Here is a 19,512-nt window from a genome sequence, read left to right on the forward strand (position 1 = left end):
TACATCCGCAAGCAACAACAAAGGGCCTTTAACCCCACTAAACGTGCCGTTTGGTCATGTACATTAATCTGGAACATATGGTCATACAAATCATTATGAAATACAATTTTTAGGTTTAAATTATAGCCAGCTGGGCTTTTAAATTATTTAGATTTGTGAATCGATTGAATAAGATAATTTGGAAAAATGTGAGAAAAAAAACTGTTACATCCAAAGAGAAAAGCAGACAAATTTCTCTGCCTGTTGTACTGTTAAAATGCTTTGACCAATCAGCATCCCAATAGATCCCGATCACTTTCATTGAGAGACGTTCCAGATTGAATTGAGTTCTACACATTTTTCAGAGTGCTACACATATCACTCTGATGTGAGCCAGAGTAAGTTCCCTTTTCACACGATAGAGCCTCTGGGGGAGTAGGCAAGCAGTACCAGGAGCACTCAATATAAAAGGAGTGTTTGAAAAGGCAGAGCCCGAGGAGGTCAGAGGTCATGGGGCTGTTTACTAACAAGGTTCTGTATTGGCCCTCGTCTCCCCAGAGAGAGACCCCTGCTGTGAGGAAGTGGTATTGCAGATCTTCAGGGGGGGACAGGTCATCAGTGCAAGTAGGCCTCAAGAAATAGGAGAGAAGGAGAGAGGAGAAGGGAGAGAATGTGAAAAAGAGGGAGCAGAGAGAGAAATGCAATGCTTGTCAGAAAAATAGCAATTGGGTATATTAGTATTGTGACAACAGCACCTTCCAGTAATGTACTTGTTTTTCCATCACGTTAACATCCAATCAATAAATTACCCATCCACCATTGACCTCTCACCAATGCATTTTCCACATTAAACCAAGCTGAGCACGTCCTGCTTCACTCCATAGGGCGCTTCATTATTGAACAGTTAAACGGTCAATAGGTTTGGCTGGGGCAGCTCTTAGCACGGTAAAAGGCCCATGCAAATCAGCGGAGCAGACCTAATGCATTAATGAGAGACTGGCGCTAATTTGACAGTAATGCAGAAATGTGCCTCTGGTTGTTGCGGAGGAGGAGGAGAGGAGGAGGAGGGAAGTCCACCTGTGCACTGTCAAAGTTTTCACACCAGACTGAGAAATAACAGGAGACAAGGAGAGGCAATGAGAAAGGACAGAGAGGAGAAGATTGGACAGTTTTTTTGGATTCAAGATAGGTCAACTTTAAAGTGAGACTAAACACCTAAACTCTACCCACAACCACATTTCAAATAGAGCTACTAAACTGGGCAGTACCTAGAGAACTAAAGAGTCAGGGATAGGAGGGTCTGGGGGTATAAGTTACAGTGTGGCTGGTATCTGTACTTCTGTACTCTTCCCCTGCAGCCAGGTGTAATCAGAAAGGCCTGGCTGTAATCAGAGCAGTCTTATATTATGTCACGTAGTCCTTAAAAGTACAGTGACCACTGCAGCCAGGACACGCACATTTTTTGACCAGAAAAGCTGCAAATTTACTCAGTTTGCACTAAAGTTACCAAAAAGCACTAGGAAGAGTCGGTCATGCGATTAAAACACCATATAGGAAGTTTTGTAGTGAAAAGTGTTTATTTAATGTTTAGTTCCACTTTAACCAACTTATCCGGCTCTTTATCTGTCCTGATTTAAACAGTCTCCCTCCTTTCTCCCTCCTCATTGTTCCCACATTAGCGACCTTTGAACCCCTTGGAGCGATAATCAGTGCATTTTCCCCTCTATCCACCTACAACAGCACACGGTGTAAAAACATGCCACTGCAGAGGAAACCAGCTTTTTATTTTAGTTTTCCTGATGTTGACAAGATCGTATGATAGTGGGAACAGGATTTTCTTTTGCCTCTTCTCCTCTCTTTCTCTCTCTTTACCTTGACCTCTCTCCCCTAACCCCCTTACTCTTTCTAATCCACTCAGTCCATCCTGTTCCCTCTCTCCCCTCTCACTAGTCCACCCAAAACCTCTTCCTCTCTCCCTTTTCATTGCCCCCTCACTCTGCCCCCTCACTCTGCCCCCTCACTCTGCCCCCTCACTCTGCCCCCTCACTCTGCCCCCTCACTCTGCCCCCTCACTCTTTTACTTCTCAATGCTGCTTCTCTCAACCTCCCTCCATCTTTTTTTCCCATCCCTCTTTCCCCTTAGCCTCTGTCCCTTTTGCCCTCTTCCTCCCGCTCACTCCTCCCTTCCCTCCCTCCCCCTCTATGTTCCCATCTCTCCCCCTCTTTTGCACTCAACTGCTACTCACCCTCTACCTTTCTGTCTGCCTCTCTTTTTCCCTCCCTTCCCTGTCTCTTCATTAGAGATCCATGGTGCCAGTACGCGTGTGCCTCATTAGCTTTTATCCCCTCTCCCTCCCTCTTTCTCTCTCTCTCTTTCTCTCTCTCAGTCTCCCTCTCCCTCTCTGTATAATTAGTGCTTCTGTGTTGGTCCGGCATCCTTCAAAACAGTCACATCTCGGGGCCAATTATCATTCAGACAGATAACACAGCGAACGCCTCACGGATCCACTTCAAACCGCCGCTGCCTCTCCAGAATGTAAATAAAATCACCGATAATGACTGCGTGTGGAAAGAGGAGGGAGGAAAAGAGGGGGAGACGAGGCTGGACGTTTGAGTTCACAGGCAGCCAACTTGACCAAATATCAAAAGATGCTTAATATTTAATTCAATCAACTGGCCTCCATAGATTTATTTGGGACATCATAACTTCAAAAGGCTGTTTTCTTAAAATGTGTTTTTCTCCCATATGGACAAGGATCACCTCTTAAAGTACCACCTACATACATCAAACTTTATAATATTGTACTGCAACAAGATTTTGCCAAAACAGACAGGATTTTTAAAAGTTTTAATACAAAAAAAAAAAAAAAATATATATATATATATATATATATTTTTTTTTTTTTTTTTTTTTTTTGGACAGTATCAGTGAGATTTAGTTTACTCAAATACTAAATAATAATAATAAATAATGAAGCATAAAACCTGTTGGGGTTTTTTTCATTTTCACCTGCAATGTCTCGCCTTAAATGAGATCATGTTAATAGGTGTTAAGTACTATTTGTCTTGATTTGAGTATATTTCGACTGTCTTAAACATGCCAATAGAACAAATTCGTCTCATTTCAAATTTGTCTCCTCATTTTAACAGAACATGCTTGACTTTTTCTCTTATTTTAAGACATTTTGTGCTTGTTCTAATGGCAAATCTTATTTTAAAAGACAAAAAAATTGAAGTCAAAATGTCCCTCAATTCAAGATAAAAGCTTTTTGATTCAAGCCCCTTAGCTTTTTTTAAAATTGAAGATTGTATTTTTTTCCCAGTGAATTGCATGGAATTCGAGAAATATTATAGTGACAGTTTATAGCCCTAGAGTGAATGAGTTAGAGATAAAGATATATTTGGTATTGAATTTTTTTAATTGCAGATTTGCTCACTATCTAGTCAAAAGGTCTCAAAACTTTACAGGAAGCACAAACCATGTGTATTTATAGTTTTAAAGAGAACACTGGGCACAGTGTCATGAAACCAAAATTTAAATGTTAAGGAATAGACTCAATACTCCAATACTATACCAATACTATATTCAATACTGTCTCTTTAGTCAACAGAATGTGATTTTCAACATTAAATCATAGTACTTTCTTTTACATTACCATGTGATGTGATCTCTGTGTAATACCTCACTTGTCCAGTAGGTTCCATAGTGGTCCATAGGCGTATACTAGTCTATGTGTCTTATACTTGTTCTGATACAGCTCAAGATCATTCTAAAGCTGTTCAGGAAAGGTTCTTTTTCGTCCTGTGAATGTGACTTTTTAATATCCATATCTGCTTGAATGAGCTTATGGGTTTTGATACCAGCTTTAGTATCAATCAGTATCTGATTTTCAATATTTTTGACAACCGTACTTTTGAATGAGCAAAAGTCCACAAAATGTCGCCTATAAACAGGAAGCAAAAACCAGAAACAAATGACAGAAAATCTTTTCAGCAAAGTGACATAACCTCCTAAAATTATAATCGCTGCATGTCTAATGGCATTTTTACTGGAAAAGAGAGCAACAATAATCATCTGATGTTTAGTGTAACGTGACGAGATAAAACTTTGAAAACATGCACTAAAGTTGAACCTAAATCCTGTCTGCCCAAAGAGACATGTGAAACAGCGTGATGGTACAGTTCTAGATGTCCGGGTGGGTTTACCTTGATTGTGCTCATTTTTAACAGCAGCATCTAGTCTGTGGACCAAAGGGGCAGGTTAGAATCAACCACAATCAGACAGACTTTGGACTTTCTGCAGGGCTCAGTGTTTTATACCTGCTGTACCAGAACTGATCTCAGAAGTAAAGCAACATAACAGTGTCATCAAGAAAGGAGCAAACTTTTAACGACTCATATAATGACATCACAACTGGAGTAGGTGCAATGTTCAAATCGCTAAAGCTGCAATTGTTTAGATATTAGTCCTGTGCAAAGAACAAGTCATTCTGTATTTTTTAATGGAAACATGTCGCTGTAGTTTACACCTCTTAAAACATGTTCTGAAAAGGAAGGGATAATAATCAATACTAAAACTAATATTGAAATTAGATACTCATTTGAGCAAGTATTCATACTAAAAAGTCACATTCACAGACAGATGAACCTTTCCTAAGCAGCTTTAGAATGATCTTGAGCTGTATCAGAAGATCACACAGACTAGTATACGCCCGTGTACCATTGCAAAACATGGACCACTGAGGGATCACACATCAAGTTGCATCTAGTTACTTTATATTGTGTTGTTCTGTCAGTGGAGCCACAGCTGCCCTGGGATTGACTGACTAAAAACATGGCTGCCACTCTGCGACTTCTTCAGCCACCACCAAACAAACTGATGCAGAGAAAACACATCTTTCCCAAGGAAACAGGGGTAATATGAGCTGAATAGAGCTGGACAAAACCAGGACTAACCCTTAGACTAACCCAGCCAGGTCCAAACCAGGTCCAAGCCAGGTTTAAATCTGGTTTATAGATCGACCAATGTTATTATTATTATTTTTTTTTTTTAATGGCCGATGTCTGTACAGATTGTTTAGCTCTGTCGATATTTTTTGAATGATGTGTGATACAGACTTGGACCGTTTTTCCCAAATTATGTCATTAGAATTTACTATAAACTCACCCACAGCCTTGTTATACTATAAACTGGATAATAGAACAGTGTAGTCATATTCTTTGCAGTTATCTCTTTACACTACACTGTTCAGTTAGTTTTATGCATATTCTTTAGGCAGCAGATATTGTTGAGTTAAGGCCACAGCCGATGCTCTAAAGAGTGGAAATATCGGACATCAGATATATCAGTTCATCTCTAACCAGGTCAAAAACTAGGTGTGCCCAATGAGGTGAAAAATAACCAATTAGGTCACCCAAATATAGTGCTGTATTGTTAATAAAATGCTCATACATTAAAGGGAAACAAAGCTGATAGGATTTATTCCCACTGTTGAACATGTATTTCCTGGACTAACACTGTTGTGCTTACACTTCAAACGCTCTCTGTATAAAGACAGCTATGGCGGCGGCCTATAAAGCCGTCATGGCGCTGAGTACAGTTTTAAAGTCCTGTCTCTTCCTGATCACTCGTCGTCCTCCTCTGTGTGTTGTCTCTTTCCACGCACATGTAGCTCGATGTTTGAACACTCCGGTAAACCCGCCTGTTCCTCCCTACTTCATTAACATCAGAATAAGAGCGCGCAGAAAGCCTTGACGCCTCACTTTCTTTGCTTTGTACTATCATCAATCACCTGGGCACACTTATTTCCGACGCGGTAAAGCCATCATGAAAAACGTGCATATTTAATTTCATTCTTCGCTGGTGCGCACAAAGGAAGCCGCCACGCTCCGGGACTCCTCCTGCTATCGGCTGGATTCTACAGGAGTTACCTGAGAATGGGAAAAGAAGGGAGCTTTTTGAAGAGTCACAAAGTTATACAAATGATTGCAGAAAATGAAGTCAGTTTGGAATAATAAAGCATAACTTTGTTTTGCTTGCTCAATAACATATGTATAAGGCTGTGCAATGAATTGAATTTTAATCTCTCAGTTACTAGCCGGCAATGACATGGGTGGGTCCTTTTAATCAAGAAGTGTAAAGCTAAACCTTCAGTCAGTAAAGCATTTGTATGAGGAAATAAGCCTGAATGGGTAGTAACAACAATTATATTTGGGTAAGCACGTTCTGATTGAAAAAATAAATAAAAATTTAATTTGTTTTTAATAAGGCAAAACAAAATAAAAAATTATCAATTAAAATGAGGGGGAGAGGTCCAAAAATGTAAAAAAAAATCACCACATTGGCCAGCCTAGTAAGTAAATGTAAGACATGTGTGTATAAGCAAAATCCTCCAGCTAGGTACTCCTTGTAATTCAATGCAGAGTATCATTCAACCAGTTCTCTTCATGGGAACTTCATCACAAGTGGGGAAATTAAGAGTGTTTTATGGGACTATAGTCGACATATATATGTGTCTGACTCAACCTGCACTCAAAACACGACAGCTGCACTGGAGTTCAAGCAAAAACAACTATTTATGCTGGGAAAAAATACTAAGAAACACTGCATTTATATCAACACAGATTAAACTTGTGAATTATAAGTCTACTCCTTTCTGCTGTGGTCCCATATAAATCCTTTATAAACTAAATAAAATTATTAGTCAACCAATACAAATTTTGGTCAGGACATAATTGACCGGTTAACAGACTAAACAACTAAAGTGCAATAGCCTCAGTGTTTTGCATCTCAGTCAGTGCCTCCTTGGCGAGATATATATATATATATATATATATATATATACACACATACACACACACCTGTTATGCTCAGGAGGTATGGATTGTGCCGGTAACCTAACTATTGGAGATAAATGGGAGATGTTGCTCAAGTAGTCTCTCAGTCAATGAAAAAAATAAAAACATTGCATTGTATTGGAGTGACCATAACCTGAACCTCACTCAAGATCTGGAGATGACCTGGACATGCTTTGCCAATCAAGTTGCGTGCATGCATTTTACACGGATTTAACTTCTTTCATATGATCGCAGCGTAACCCTACTCAGCACCTATACCAGTAATAGGGGAGTGTGTTAAGTGTCCTCATAAGAGCAGGTGCTTGGATACGGTGTAAATGAAAAGCCAGACTAGATGCTGTTGTGATCAGGTTGCAGCTGTGAGTGCTACTCTGCTCTGATCTAATTATCACATCAAGTGTTATCACTACATAACAAATCCCTCCGCCGCGCGCCTCCGGACACACACATACGCATACATGCACATACGCAGATATGTTTCACACACATACGCTCGACTCGTGTCTGCTAAGTACAGTAGAACTCAAGACAAACATTAACAAGACCTACTGCCTTGGCCCCAAATTTTTGTCATGGAGGGTCTGCCACCTGCTTGTATCCATAGTAGGGTTGTAAAAAGTATAGAAATATAGATACTAAAACAAGTATCGAAACTAGATACGCATTTGAGCAGGTATCAAAACAAACAAAAAAAGTCACAATCATAGGACAGATTTTTTTTTTTTTTATTTAATCATCATTGTGGTATTGAATCTATTCCGTAGAATCAAAAATCAAAATCGAGTTTGAAGTTTTAGTATCGATAACACAACAATTTATTCCAGTTAGCTTAAAAAGATGAAACCAAGATGATGATGGATCCAAACAAGATCCTGAATTCAAGTAATATCAGCTAATATGGATGAAATTATGTTACTGCAGTGTCCAAACTCTAAAACAAGTAGTGATCCCATAAACGCTAACCCTACAAGTGGAAAAAGCCCCCATTTCATCTGAATATCTGAACAGGTCAGGTCCCCACACTCCTCTGTAAACCAGCGCGCACACACTCACAGCATCACCCTGCGTTTGGGAGCGGCATGTGGCTAACCCGTCAGCGCTGCCCGGCTAACGCCAAAACAGGACCGATCGATTTCTCCTTACGTTTTACATATTTAGGCTCACACTCGTGCAATTAGGAGCACTTTTATCGACGGTCTCGCTGGCGCTGGGAGGCCGGAGCAGTGCGAGCCAGTCTGATGAATCTACATGTCCCGGGGCTATGGGGAGGGGGAAGGAGCAGAGGGGGTCTAAAGCGGAGGGTGGGGGCGCGGGCTGATCAGATTCACACCCAAATGGACCGGGGCTGGGAGAGAGCTGGAGGCAGGTATTGACCGTAACTGTCTAACAAGTCGACACAGTGTTTAGATAAGCATCAGTGTCTGCTGCAGGACCTGATCTGATGCATGGGGAAAAAGATATAAAACTCAAACTTCTCAACTCACTGTAAAGAAAAGTCCCATTACATCTAGATATTGCACATGTTTTTGATATTTAGATTTATCTCAATTGTTGTTTTGGCAAAAATTGAATATTAATTATAAATAATTTTGTGCAAAATTTAAAAAAAAAAGCTCCAACATGTAGTTAAAGTGCCTATATTATGCCATTTTCTGATCTATGTAATGTTGTTTCCTCGTCACAAACAGACCCAGAGTTGCGTTTTGTTTCATTAACACACAAATCCTGCATATTTAAGCTGAGTTCTTCTCTCAGGCAGAAAACACTCCGTTACACCTTGTGATGTCATGTGGTAATACAGGAAGAGCTTCACTGCGTTTTTAAACTCCACACACCTTCACTAAAATCATTTGGATGAATTCTGCCCTGGAGTTGCCAATCTCTAGTAAACTAAAGGTAAAGGGTAGCTGTTAACTTGAAAACTACCACCTCATGACATCACTAAGTGAAACAGAGCGTTTTGAACTTTGGCGATGTTGACAGACTAATAATGCAGGATTATTTAAACGTGTGAAAGAAACAAAACACAAGTTTGGGTATGTTTTTGAGGAAGTCGCAGCATTAGAACATAGCTCACAGCTCATAAGAATCAATTCTGTGTAATATATGACCTTTAAGAGTGGGGGGCATGGATGTGTATATTTATATCCTAAAATTAATATTGTGACAGTTAGCAGTTGTGCACCAAAACTCCACAGTTGGAGTTTTTTTGTTGGCAGAAAGTGCAGTTAATCCACTTTACAGCTGCTACCCTAAAACAAAAAGATGCATTCTGTAAATCTATGTATCAAAACATATTCCATTATTGATATCATAATGGTAAAGTCTTTTGCAGGGTTTTTTTTTTTTTTTTTTACTTCAAATGTATATGAAGTGAATAATTTAGCTGAGATGCTGTCTTATAGTGCAAACAGAGCAATACAAGGAACAGTAAACAAAGTACATGTAATCTACAAAAAGCTGTAAATAAGATGTTATTAGCCCGATACAACTAAAAGTAGGCAATCTTTCATTCATACCAATTCATTACATAAGGCTGGCACTAAAGAAATAGAAAAAAAAAAAAAAATTCAATGTGACAAAAATAGAAAGGAAAATACTTTTTGTTTTTTAATGGGTAAAAATAGGGTCGTTATTATATATATTTTTTACTTTATAAATAATTAAGCTGAATTTTGACAAAAGAAAAAAGTTTACAATTTGTGTCAGCCTTGAACCCCAAAGCAGCTCTGATCTTGCTCCGTGAGTTGAAGTGAGCTCTCAGCCTCATCGTCTCTGTATCATATTTAATGTGTGCCATGCTGCCCCCAACAGGCCACTGTGAGAAGTGCTGCCATCAGCGGTCAGCATCACCGTGTAACAGACACCACCACAACAAACTGCACCACAGGCAAGAGACAGAAGCTTTTTAAACAGCTCAAGCTCATTTTGAAACCAGACATATAATACCATACCAAGAAGTTAACAATTCAAAACACGTATGGACACTGATTTATACAGCAAAGTGTTTATGTTATCAACTTTGGGTGTTGTCAGAATATCATTGAGTCTGCAGCACAAGTTAGATTAGGGTTGTCAAAAGTATCAAAAAGCAGATACTAATCAATGCTTGAACGAGCACTGAAACTAAATACTCATTTGAGCAAGTATGGATACTAAAAAAGTCACATTCACAGGACAGAAATGCACCTTTTCTGCATAGCTTTAGAATGCTTTTGAGCTGTATCAGAAGAAGTATAAGACACATAGACTAGTATACATCCATGGACCACTATGGAACATACCTGGACACCTGAGGGATCACACAGATATAAGGCCATAAGGCAATATAAAAGAAAGTACTATTATTTAATCTTGAAAATCACATTGTATTATCTAAAAAATAGTGTTTTATCATCACTGTGGTATCTGATTGAGTCCATTTCTTGGCATCAAAAATAGAGTTTGAAATTTTTATATCATGCCAACACTACAAGTTAGTAGTAGTAGTACAAGTAATTCATTTGAAATTTTGACTCAAGAAACTAATTTTTGATAGCTCTAGCTTTGGGGCAACTTAAAGATACTATGTCAATCATATCTTAGACTTTATAATTATATACTTTAAATTCTGCCCAAATCCTCATCCAATCAGCATCAGTAACATCCAAATTCAAAAATCTAAATCCTCACACTTTAGCTGTTTTTACATGACTTCTATCAAACTTTTACCTCCCCGCATAGGTCAGTGCATTGATTGGCACGAGTGAATATGGGCCAGTGCACCTTTTTAACATAGATAATGCTTCAATACAGATGGAATGGCCCCTCCGGATACAGCGCGGAGAATGTCAAGTCCGCTGGGCAAATCAGAGGGCGGCGCAGCCAAGGTGAAAGCCATTTTAACGTCGTTTGAATCGTTTGAATGAATACATCACCATTTAACACTGATTTCTGAACTATTAACTTAAGGTCGTGCTGAGAGGTAAAGCAGGTTAATCAGATACAAGCAAGAAAGACTGCGCGCGAAAGTTACATGGATTGCACAGATTAAAAGTCAGGACTGAGATGCAAGAAATGGATAATGCATAACAAAGTGAAAATCAACTTTTAATAGCGACTGCAATACATAACTGCAAAGATATGTTGAGATGCATGCCCAAAGTTAGAATTATGAACAAACGTGCGCTTTTAATCACTATTACGCACGAACATTTACCTCTAAAAATGTGCCTTTATGACTTTGAAACTGCACAGCAACTGCGTATTCGCTTAAAAAATTCTACAAATCTAATAAAACAACGTTCTCTTGACATAATTCAGCTATACAATTTGTGGTTGCTTGTCAAACTAATGAGCAAACGGCGCAGCTTGTCTCGAAGTTACGCGCACAAGTTGGAACTACTTGCCCGCCCTCTCTAGCCCCAGGAAACTGAAAAACACCTCTACTTCACAAATCCGAGTCACATTGCTCATCTTAACCAATTATCCGCGCCACTTTGAGGTGAGGACAGTTGCAATTTGTTACGAGGAGGAAAATACGACAGTTAATAAGGCAGGTTAATCACATTAGATCAAAACTTATCAAGATAAAGTTAGAAGAGGGAAACACTGGCGCGCTTTGCACCAGTGTGAATAGATGCTGTTTAGAGGCGCGGAGAGTTGGACAGCTGACCATTACCCGCACCTGCTCAGTGCTACCATCAAATTAAGAATGAATGCCTGGCTTTGGATAAATGGTTAGTTTGAAATTGCGGGTGGAATGCAGTCATATTTTGTGGAAAACGTGAGGTCTAGACAGCAACAGTGATGCCATAACTTATTACAAAGCCAATATGCAACGTTAAAATTGAAAATATAATCCCCAAAAACACACGGTCACAAGTTTAAACTGCGCACAGATCAATCCGCGTGGTTTTAGTTGACAGTTGCAGCGATTACGCACGGCAGTTGCGCGCGAATTCATTCAGTCAAAAAGCAAACAAACGTGGAAATACGTGCACCTTACCTTTAAAAACTTCTCCCCTCGCAGACAACAATAGGGTCAACGCAGCAAAGAAGCAATTGATAACTTTATCCATGTCGGAAGCGGCGTTAAGTGGCGTTAACCCCAGTCGCGGGGTTAACTGTGGACTCGTCTCGTCTCTCCTAACTTGCTTTTCTTTTCGCTTTGGTTGGGTCCGAAGTGGCTCCTGTGTCCTCGAGGTTGGCCTCCTCCTTCCGAGTGGACCGACCCCTCCGTGCGCTGATTGTCCGAGTGTGGGGACGCTGTGGCCGGGGGGATCAAGCGCGCTCCTCTCCGGTAGTAGTAGTAGTTGTAGAGAGACTTGGAGGAGGAGAGCCAGCCGTGAGTGAGTGAGCCCTGATTCCTGAACTGCGAGTGCGAGGAGGGAGGGAGGGAGGGAGGGCGTGTGGAGAGGAGAGGAGCGTGGTACTGGTAGAGAGCAGGAGCGCGCTGTGACCGCTAGAGGGCGCGTCATCGTGTCTCCGGTGTGGATCTAATTGCGCTGATGCGGAGCAGCTGTGGACAATCACACTGGCAGGTACACTTAACACGGTTATTATTAGGCTGGCTGTTAATGTGCTGTAATATCCTTTACACATGAGTTGACTTAAACCGTTTCAAGTGAATAGCAAGAAGTTAATTTAATAGAGAAAGTCGTGTTTGCACGGTTTCAAAAGGTACTTCACCCGGGTTGAATTTCTGCACCTTCAGCTAACTGAGATCCCAAACGACAAAGCGAGCTCCTATCACCTTTCAAACTCTCTGCTAAGGCTGTGGCTATTACGCAGTTAAGTTGTGCTCAAATGCACTCAGATACAGCTGTCAAAACTTAAGCAAACATAAAAAGTGTGCACGAAAATGTCTAGTCTTTTATACAAAACGTTATCCATGTAATATTTTGGCACTGTATTAACTTGTTTTATACCATTATCCACATATTCTTTGAGCCTGCAGGTTTCTACTGTTATCAGAGCTGGGTAGTACTCAGTTATATTTATGTAACTTTTCAAAGAACTTGCACTTCTCAGAGTACTTTAACCAAAGCTTTTACTCAAGTAGGACTAAAAATATACTGCTACTACTCTTCTCGCAGTAAGTCTACAAGTGACAAAAGCTTTATGTTGACAATATTGTATGATTTCTTGCAGCGCTCTGTCAGATATGACTTAGTTTTTCTCATTTTTGTGTCTATCCTTTGAAAACGCCAGATTTTGTGTACAGTATTATTTATTGTTTTGCCCAATTAACTTCAAATTACAAATGCGGTGTTATGTCCCAATAGTTACTCTTTCATTTACTTTTCTTGAGATGGTTTTCCCAAATACTTTTTTACACTTGAGGACTTTCTTGGATCACTTCTGTGCATTTCTATTTGAGTAATGCCCACCTCTGTTAAGTGTGTTTGTTGGTGTAGATTAAGAGTATTAAGACAGTTTGGGGCTTGTGTTGTCGCTTTTTCAGTAACTTTATGATCTCTTTACCTATTGCATGTCTAGAATTATACCCAGGTACAAAAAAAAAAATAAAAATACTGAGTACAGCTACAGTAACTTGAGTATTTAATTTGTTACTTTCCATCCTTTGCAGTAGTCTATACAGAGGGTTGTTTATGGACGGGACAAAGTTGTTTAAAGGGCCAAGAAAACCTAAATTTGTCTTGTGAATCAGCTGATGAGCATGTGGCCCCAGACAAACAAGAGTCGAGCTGTGATATGGGTCACACAGGCCAATGGTCACAACTAAGACAGTAAAGTGAAGTGAAAACAAGTTAATTACATGTTGATTTTTATTTTTTTACTGGATACTCCATAGCGATTCCTATACCTTGATAGAAATAAAACACTCTTTATTTAGATAATGGAACATGCACTTTCAATATTAAATCGTAGTACTTGTTTTTATATTAGCATGTGGTCTTATATCTGTGTAATCCCTCAGTCGTTCAGGTAGATTCTACAGTGGTCCATGGGCGTATACTAGTCTACGTGGGCTTATACTTCTTATTCAGTTCATTTCTATCATGTTTTCAATGCCTATAGTTTGATTTACTAAACCCAACATTTTCCCCTGTAGATTTGAGGTAGTCACGGAGCCTTATAAACACATAGTTAAATGAAATATCTATCGTTAACATTGCATTTGTCCATTACATTGGCTCAGACTTGCTGTACCACATGATAGTATATTTTCCCAATACCTTGCCATATAGCCCCATTCTGTGGTGTCCTGAAACATACGCTGTGTTTAAAATAGCATAGGGAGCCGCATAGTGCATAGTGTATATTCTTCAAATTAGTAGGTCACAGGAAAGATGACTTGCGCATGGCTATACTTCAGAAATGTGTTTCTTCCTCTCTCAGCAACGGGTGTGGAGCAGTGTGTGTATGTTGGAACATGGTGAAAAAAAGTCAATAGTTGGTCTTAAACTATGGAGGAAGGCCGTGCTTGGACCTCGATAGACTTGGTTTAGTTTAGGAGTGAATAGAAAAATATGCAAATGTGATTTTTCTGACAAGCAATGCAATTCAGATTAGTGTTGACGTAATACAAAAAATTTCAAACTTGATTTTAATACCATGGAGTAGATCCAATACACAATACCAATTTCAATACCACAGTATTTAGACAATAGAATGTGATTTTCAATGTTAAATCATAAATCTTCTATATTATCATGTGGCCTTATGTCTCTGTAATCCCTCAGTTGTCCAGGTAGGTTCCATATTGGTCCAGGGCATATACTAGTCTGTGTGGTCTTATACTTGTTCTGATAAAAAAAGACAAAATTTAAATCTACCGCTTCTTCAGTTCTGGTCAGATCGCTGGTGGACACTGCCTTATCTATCTGAAGGTAGGAGCTAACTACACTGAAACTGTAAACGGTTACTGTCTCCAGTTTCAGCCTTAACGGCCATATTCAACCCTTAATGCCCCCCTTTTGTTCTCTTTGTTCATGTTTGCTTTGGGTCTGAGGATAGAGTTATAGATTGTTTATTGGTTATAGAACTGTTGTGATACAGCTCAAGATTATTCCAAAGCTATGCAGGACAGGTTCATTTTTGTCCTGAGAATGTGACTTTTTAGTATTGATATCTGCTCAAATGATTATCTAGTTGCAATACTATGTAACCCACTTCAGGGTATGTACACGTCTGGACCTCTAGGTTCGTAGGAGCTGAGATATAGCAACAACGGACTCAGTAAATGTAATTAAATGTGAACTTTTAGTTATAAAAAACATTAAAGAAGTGCACAATACAATTTCAAATACATTTACAAATTTGGCCCAAAACTAAAATAAAAGTGTCCCATGGGAATTGTTCATTTCCGAAATGTTTCTTTGCAACTTGGATCAATGTTCAAGTCAATAAGTCAGGGGATAGTCATGGAATGTATCCGGAGTAGGCTCGTTGGTATTGGTCAGTGGGACTGACACAAATCCTGCCACAGGATCCGTTGTATGGGATGATAGGGCTCACGATTCGATTGGGAGGCTCGCCATCAAACGGATTTCATCAACGTCGTTATACACAAAGGTTGGAACATCACTTTTCCAGTGAAGTACAAAAACCTGACCTGTATTAGCAAAACAGGTTTTACAATCCAATTCTCAATGTGTGAAATTGCAAATAGGTTAATATTAAATTTACATAAGATATCAACATAGGTAGTGTTGTACAACATAAATTTATCCTATCAAATGGAAAAATAAATTGCCTGTCTCATATTCAAATAAATGTCTTGTATTGTTAAAATATATCATTTTAACCAGAGTAATTTCAATTGAATTTCACAATATAGTCACATTTTACCAATGTGTTCACTTATTTATGGAAAACACATTAACTTAGAAAATATAAATATGCATTATACTGTACATGTATCAACTCTTTTTAACACAAGGTTTTAGATAAATTAAATGAAATATAACAAAAAATCACAGCTTTGCTGGTTATACGTATTTTAGAAAACTTAATTAACTGAAAATGACAATTTTTATCTTCGTACATTTTAAGTTCATTTTATAAAAAACATATTGTTAAAAGGAATTGAAATACTCAAATAATGAGCTAGCGTGTTCGCAAGGAGCTTGTCAATGTGAACATGTGCGTGCTAGCTTACCAAGACGACCAACTCGGATGATTCACCAATTTTAAAGTAACTCAGCAATGGTTCTGCCACCTCCAACAGGAGCTTTAATCACATTAAAACAAACACTTTAACATTTGTCACTTTCAAAACACAAAACTTCGGGTTTCATACCTTTTCTCTATTTTTTCCAGCAACACGTGAGGGAGAGGCCGTGCTCTGCGCGTAAGGAGCACAGTCAAGCTACCTGCGTGCGCTCATAACACTTCCGGTTTCGTCAAAATAAAACGTCCGACTTCAAAATAAAACCACTTATATTGACACGCCAAATAAATGTAAAAAAAACCCCTCATTTTAAAACTATTTAAATATTATTTGGCTCTAACCAGGCGGGTTACAACTAGTTTCTGATTTTCGATACATCCAGATTGTAAACATGTCCAGGTGTAAGGTTTCTATTGGACAGATGTTGTTTTGCCTGGAATATTTCACATAATGGCACAAAACTTCCCCATGGAGACAAGTAGAGGACTTCACCAATATAAAACACTTCTAATCACAGACTAAATTTAATATGTGAAAGGCTAAACTTGCAGGAATCCCATGCATTTCAGATTGTAGAGGTCGAAACTAGGACTGCAAGATTAATCACGATCAAATCAAAAGCGCAATTTGAATGGACACTATTAGCAAATTGCAAAGACTGCAGTTTTTCCAAGTACCATTATTTCTCCCACAACAAAATATTGTGTTTCATTCTGCATAAAAACTGCTAATCCTGTAGTTTAGATCTGTGCAAACATGTTCTGAAATGTGATTCTGTTGGGTTGTTTATATTTCAGTCTTGTCAATTGTGAAGTTTGGACAGAATCCTTTTATTAAAACATAAATGGCAAATCTAAGGACAATCGCAATGCTTTTTTTAATCGTAAGACTGGATACGAGATCAAATATTTGCAGATGAAATACATTGTATTTTGCCATTTGTGTATTCTGTCTTTTCAAATTGTGCTTTCATTTTGATTTTGATATAGTCCTGATTTAGCCCCAGTATAGTCCTGGTTAAGTCCAGGTTGTCATTTAGTCCTGTTTTGAAACAAATTGGATCATTATCATACGGATTATATTATTTTGCATAGGGCTGCTACTACAGAGCTGTTTTAAAGCCTCCCAGATAATCAGTGCATTGTTGACTTATTGTTGCATATAAACACTGAACATTTTACATAAATTAACCTACTTTACAACATATTTTAGCGGTGAAACATTTCCCAAATACTCCATTGAAATGAATGGGATTCGCACTTAACTGGAAGAACCGCCACAAAAAAAGCGCAGTTGGGTAGCATTTATGGCAAAAGTGGGCGGGGCGGAATAAGATCAGCATTACCATGTTGTCTTATATCTGTAATCCCTCAGTTGTCTAGGTAGGGTCCATAGTGGTCAAGGAAATTTTAATTTCTGTCCTGTGAATGACTTTTTAGTATTTTTTAGTACTGATATCTGCTCAAAGCTCAAGTTTCAATACTAATTTTAGTATCGGTTAGTATCTGATTTTTAACACTTTTCACTATCCTAAAAGACTCTATTTTATTCCAAAGGAGAGACCTGGTTCAGTCTTGGTTCTGTCCCTTTTTGACCTACTTTGGATAAAAACACGTTTCTTAACTTCACTTTTTAGACTCCTCTGCCTATAACCATTTACTTAGCCTATCCATACTCTCCACTGGGCTGTACTGCATTTTGGATTACATAGCACTTTTCCATTCTGCACTCAAAGCACTGTTTTTACCCTTGCACATGTTACCGCGGTGACAGCACTAATTTGGGGTTCAGTGTCTTGCCCAAGGACACTGCAGCAGATGAATGGGCGGAGCCTGGGATCAAAAGCTTTTACTCTGTATGGTTGATCCAACTTCTGTAGACCTAAAACCTGCTAAATCTGCACTTTTACTACTTTAAATACAAGACCAAAAAGACCATAGACAGACCCTACAATATGATAAAAGAAACGTCTATTTATATTATCATAGATGAGTCAGGTCAAACTGTTCAGAACAGCAAAATGTTGTTTTTAGAGCTTTTAACCATAGTTTGTTTTCTTTTAATAGTTATTTCCCTTCTCATTTACCCTCTCAAAGTTGTATTTAGATTTATTCATGCATGTTTGAGTAATCTTCATACTCCTGTATTCAAGACGTCATTGCTCCAGTCAACTCCCATTTTCACCTCCACCAGTACACGCTCACTGCTCTGTACTTACTTCATTATCCAACTTTATTTTCCTTGTCAGTGATACATGTAGGATTCGGCAGCTTTGCGTAGTCATTTCGGTACAATTGAAAAGAAATTCAGCTACTTGCTAGCAGGATATGCAGCTGTCCATAGGAGGTGCAGATAACTTCACCTCTCTTTGATATGATGGTGTTCTCCCTTTGAGCACCTCCGTTTTCTAACTCAGAAGCCAGCAGAGTTTCTTTGATTAAGTATTTTTAGATGAATATTGTGATTTAAAATGTACAAATGATAATAATCCACAGGGTTCATACATTATAACTATATAGCAGACTCAAGCACAATAGGTCTTCTTTAAAGATGGAAGGACATGCAAAAAGTAGTACAATGAAGGGAATGCGTGAAAGATTGGAGGCAAGACTTGCGTGGTAAATAGTGACTGATATCTGTATTTTTTCATATAGAAGGATATCAGTCTGGTCCCTACACCCTCCATCACCTCTGGAGCTGGAACCAAACATGATCGTTTCACATGCATCACTAAAGAATAAAAAAACATTTGATTGCACGAAGGAGCTCATTGGTCATCTATGATTTACAAACAAAATGACATTTCTTGAACAGAGTTTAGCACTTCACTCATTGATTCTGCAGAATCAATGAGTGAAGTGCTAAACTCTGTTCGCCGTTGTATTATTATTTTTTTCCTCATAAGCAGCCATATTTGTTTTGATAAGAAGGCACAAAGCATGTCCCTGATTGGCTAATCCACCTGCCAATCACACCCATCTAAAAACAGGGAGATTCACCAGTGAAAAGACTCATATTTCCGTAAACTATTCAGTATTCGAGGCAAAACAGAGACACCAATCTACCAATGCCAGTTTAGACATCTGGTGTATTGAAATGACAAGTCGAGATACGCTGTACTTAAATGACCACGAGAGAACAATTATAATCCTTTGTTTTTTTCTGACAGATTGGCAAAATGAATGAACACTAAAGTCACATATGCCTGACACATTCATCCAAGAAGCCCGTTTAACATATTTCCCAATGACAGATGCAGATGTCTGTCAATCAAGGTCGTAGCATGTTCAACCTTCAGGAATAAACCGAAGGATTTATCAAAAAGGACAACAGCGCCGCAGAGACCAAGGCTGGCTTTTGTTATAATGATGGATCTGACACGAGGGATACGTTCTTTACCTCCTTTCGTTCCTATGGGAAAAGGGATGACGCTACTTCTGATTAAATATCAAATTCTCATATAGATCAAGGTATGTTTTGTAGATGTAATTTAGACGTAGTTACTTAGGGGAAGCATAACATTGTGTATTCAAATTTGTCACACTTGATTTCTGAAA

General features: G+C 38.7%; 1 protein-coding gene across 4 annotated transcripts in view; it reads right to left on the minus strand.

The window, feature by feature from the left end:
• Nucleotides 1–12,042, minus strand: part of ptprma (protein tyrosine phosphatase receptor type Ma) — a 337,914-nt gene extending 325,872 nt beyond the window's left edge. For all 4 annotated transcript variants that reach the window (XM_055228666.1, XM_055228668.1, XM_055228667.1 and 1 more), the window contains exon 1: nucleotides 11,825–12,042. In XM_055228666.1, the coding sequence (XP_055084641.1) occupies nucleotides 11,825–11,897 (73 nt within the window). In that variant the 5' untranslated portion in view covers nucleotides 11,898–12,042. The remainder of the gene's footprint in view (nucleotides 1–11,824) is intronic.
• Nucleotides 12,043–19,512: the final 7,470 nt, after the last annotated feature.

This window comes from Periophthalmus magnuspinnatus, chromosome 17, assembly GCF_009829125.3.
Source record: "Periophthalmus magnuspinnatus isolate fPerMag1 chromosome 17, fPerMag1.2.pri, whole genome shotgun sequence".
Lineage (NCBI taxonomy): Eukaryota > Metazoa > Chordata > Actinopteri > Gobiiformes > Gobiidae > Periophthalmus > Periophthalmus magnuspinnatus.